Source organism: Myotis brandtii, unplaced genomic scaffold (genome assembly GCF_000412655.1).
Source record: "Myotis brandtii unplaced genomic scaffold, ASM41265v1 scaffold154, whole genome shotgun sequence".
NCBI lineage: Eukaryota > Metazoa > Chordata > Mammalia > Chiroptera > Vespertilionidae > Myotis > Myotis brandtii.
In genome coordinates this window covers 8,702,218-8,705,565 of record NW_005355584.1, presented here as the reverse complement: position 1 = coordinate 8,705,565, position 3,348 = coordinate 8,702,218, and the positions used below count along the sequence as shown (strand labels likewise).

The window sequence follows — 3,348 nt, the reverse complement described above, 5'->3', positions numbered from 1 at the left end:
TGGGTGGTGGGCAGCTCCCCGGCCAGCGCCGCGTGCTGTGACTGAGCCGGAAGCAGCTCGTCCACCGAGTCCCTCTCCCGCAGAGGCCGCTAGAGTCGCCAACATGTCGTACATGCTCCCGCACTTGCACAACGGCTGGCAGGTGGACCAGGCCATCCTTTCGGAAGAAGACCGGGTGGTCGTCATCCGGTTCGGGCACGATTGGGACCCTACGTGCATGAAAATGGACGAGGTTCTGTACAGCATCGCGGAGAAGGTACCGCATGCGCTGCAGTCGGCTCGGTGTCTGCTTTCTTTTGCTTTGCCAGTTGACAGGAAAATTTAAAAATGAGGTTAAAAGCTGGCTTCCACACTCATTGTTCATGCCCTAAAGTTTAATGCGCCAGCAAATAAAGAGAAGATGTAGGATTGACCTGGTGATGTGAGGACGAGCTCCCTGAAATTGTACACAATAGGTTATGCCTTTTTCTTCTGGGAGAAGTTGCCATACGTTACAGAAAAGTTAATGGTCCCTCTCTCTAGATAAATCACTTAATTCCTAGTGATAGGGTGTTTTTTCAAGATTTGCATCTATGGTAGTAAGAACACAATATTTTTGCATACTTTGGCAAGTGTTGGAGCTCCTTTTAAATAGCTTAGCTTAAAAGGATTGTCCTTTTTTTTGGTATCATGTTTATTTGTTGTATTTATAAAGCCGAACATGTATGTTAATAGCATAGTAGCTCTTCTTGTCGTTTTTTGTTTTGTTTTATAACAGATGATTTAAATGCAGGGGCTTGTTTGCTGACAGTAAGTAAGGGTGCAGTTGTAGGGTGTTTCTGTGTAACCAGAGCATTAATTCTTTTTAAAATTCCTCATTTTAAGAGAACTTTTAATTTGGATTTTTGCAATTCTAACAGTAGGGCAAAAGGCACATATATTAGGGTGTTAATGAAATGATTAACTTACTACTGTTTGATGAGTGATTTGAAAGGTCATTTGAAGAGTAAAAGTGGAAACACTGAAACCATCTTTTCTTTCTTCCTTTTCCCCCCCCAAATATATTTTATTGATTTTTTACAGAGAGGAAGGGAGAGGGATAGAGTTAGAAACATTGATCAGCTGCCTCCTGCACACCCCCTACTGGGGATGTGCCTGAAGCTAAGGTACATGCCCTTGACCAGAATCGAACCTGGGATCCTTCAGTCCGCAGGCCGATGCTCTATCCACTGAGCCAATCCGGTTAGGGCCCATCTTTTCTTTCATGGGAATAGGAGATGGTAATATTGGCTGGGTTAAAATAACACCTGTGAGTAAATAATAACAGAGTATATATTTAGTACTTAGGAAAGAAAAGCTGATTTTTACTACCTCCTATTTGGAAGGAGAGGCAGAGTGATGTAGGGGTCATGACATTGTGGACCTTAGGGACTGTTCTTCCATATCTGTCATCATAAGTACCACTTGGCATACTTACCAAGTGCATCGCAGAGATTCTGATTGTATGGGTCTGGGTGAGGTTCAGAAACGGCTTCACAATTCCCAGAAGCTGCTCTGGGAATTATAGTGTGACTTTCAGAAACCTCTCAACAGAGGTCTGGGTCCAAGTATGAGTGCTGTACTTGTCAGACATGCCCAGGACCCTGAGGAGCTTGGGGAGGTAGGTGACTGGGGAACCCAGGAGAGAGAGCCTTGAATGAGGTGGTGCCAGGGAATCATTTATTCATTGTTTAAGCTACTGTATAGTGGTCAAGGGCAGATACTGCTGAATTCAGCGAAGACTTTACCAAGTACCTTTCCGATAAGCAAATCACTAGCATGTTGACTTTGAAATAACCTGGGTGTGTGTTCTGGATTCTACCTTGCAGGTGGTGGCATAATCACCAGGTGATGTCCAGATCTGCCCTCAGCACCAGGTTAGGATGGCTAGAGACGTAAGGGTTGGTTGGCTTTTCATGTCTGAGCAAAACTTGGCAAGATGCTCTTAGCTAGGAGACATATTTTATGTGTTAACGTAAGTTTTTAGGGACTTTTACCAGAGTGGTTCTTTTCTAATGCCTTTATGTCAGACCGAATTGCTGTGTCACTAGTGGACATACTCTTCTTGTATTGAACCTGTTAATAAGGGCAGTTTAATTAGGCTCACTTTGACTATTTTCCTTTAGTCTTTTTAGTTACCCTTTTTTCTTTTGTCCAAAAATGTGGATTTTTATTTTAATAAACTTTCAATATTGTATTATAATATAGCTATTCAAAATGCAAACTTGAAATGCATTATAAGACTTTTAACATTTTGCTTTCTTCTGAGTATAAGGGCAAAATATGAGTTTATAAATCTGGAAGTTCTTTTGGGGAAGCTCAACAGAAATTTTTGAGATTGAAGGTTTTAGTATAAAGAACAACTTAACTCTATTTAAAAATCTCCCTCTGCAGAAATGGCAGATAATGGGGGATCTTCCTCATCTTGTTACGAGCCCTGTTTGGATATCCCAGCTGTTTTAAAGTGAGTAAAAGTTCCTGGGTTGAGGCTGGAATGTGGTGTATTGACTTGATGCTCTGACAGTGCCAACCCCTCTTCGTGCTGGGTTAGTTTTGAGCTATACTGAAACAGAGATATGCTTACCAATTTTACAGCTGTCTGGAATTTGGCAGAGTGGTAATAACAAAGTTTTCTGTTTAGCAGCTGATTTTATGCACAGCTTTGAAGAGAGACTGTTTTGTGCCCCTCTGAGCTGTCTGCCATTCTGTAGGAACAGTTTGTCACAGCTCAGTTTCCTAAATTCCACGATGGTTAAGAATAAGTGGGACATTTAATTTTTGTGTTAAAAAGCCCATACAAGTAGAGTTTAAAATATGTAGAACCTCAGTGATATTGACTGGTGATCGTACATTCTAGATGAAATTATATGTAAGGCAAATACATTGATGAAACTTTTTAGGAATGACTGGGGGGTCTTTCTGAAGCATCACATCAAGTAAGTGAACCAGTGGAAGTTGGTGCTCAGTCTGAGAAATCGATAGGAACCAGCAGAAGGCATGTTTTTGTATTCACTCTGGATTTGTGTCTCTGCATATAATCACCTTGCAGCAAGCAGCTATGGGAGGCAGGATTGAGCAGTGGTTATGGGCCCAGACTGAGCTGGATTCTGCCACCTACTGCCTGCATGACATTAAATAACTCGTCTGTAAGAAAGGGATACCAGTGCCAGACTCATAGGTGGTTGTGAGGGCAGAGTTAATATCAAGTAGTATATTCAGTGATCATTAGCTACCATTATTATTACTATCTCACATCACAAAATTTGCAACAGTTACTGTAAATAGAGCTAATCAGGGCACATAGTTTTTTGTTTTATTTATTTATTTGTG

General features: G+C 41.4%; 2 protein-coding genes across 4 annotated transcripts in view; one reads left to right on the top strand and one right to left on the bottom strand.

The window, feature by feature from the left end:
• Nucleotides 1-6: 6 nt before the first annotated feature.
• Nucleotides 7-3,348, top strand: part of TXNL4A (thioredoxin-like 4A) — a 15,198-nt gene continuing 11,856 nt past the window's right edge. The window contains exons 1-3 of one of the 3 annotated variants that reach the window (XM_014535933.1): nucleotides 172-256; nucleotides 1,848-1,895; nucleotides 2,413-2,482. Coding sequence is in view for 1 of the 3 variants with exons in the window: in XM_005861593.2 (XP_005861655.1) it covers nucleotides 104-256 (153 nt within the window). In the remaining 2 variants the exon portion in view is untranslated. Of the gene's footprint in view, nucleotides 257-1,847; nucleotides 1,896-2,412; nucleotides 2,483-3,348 lie in introns of all 3 variants that reach the window. The other 2 variants (XM_014535932.1, XM_005861593.2) reach the window with 2 other exon arrangements.
• HSBP1L1 (heat shock factor binding protein 1-like 1) overlaps nucleotides 1,166-3,348 on the bottom strand; it is a 28,933-nt gene continuing 26,750 nt past the window's right edge. Inside the window, exon 6 of the mRNA XM_014535927.1 lies at nucleotides 1,166-1,286. The gene's annotated coding sequence lies outside the window, so the exon portion shown is untranslated. The remainder of the gene's footprint in view (nucleotides 1,287-3,348) is intronic.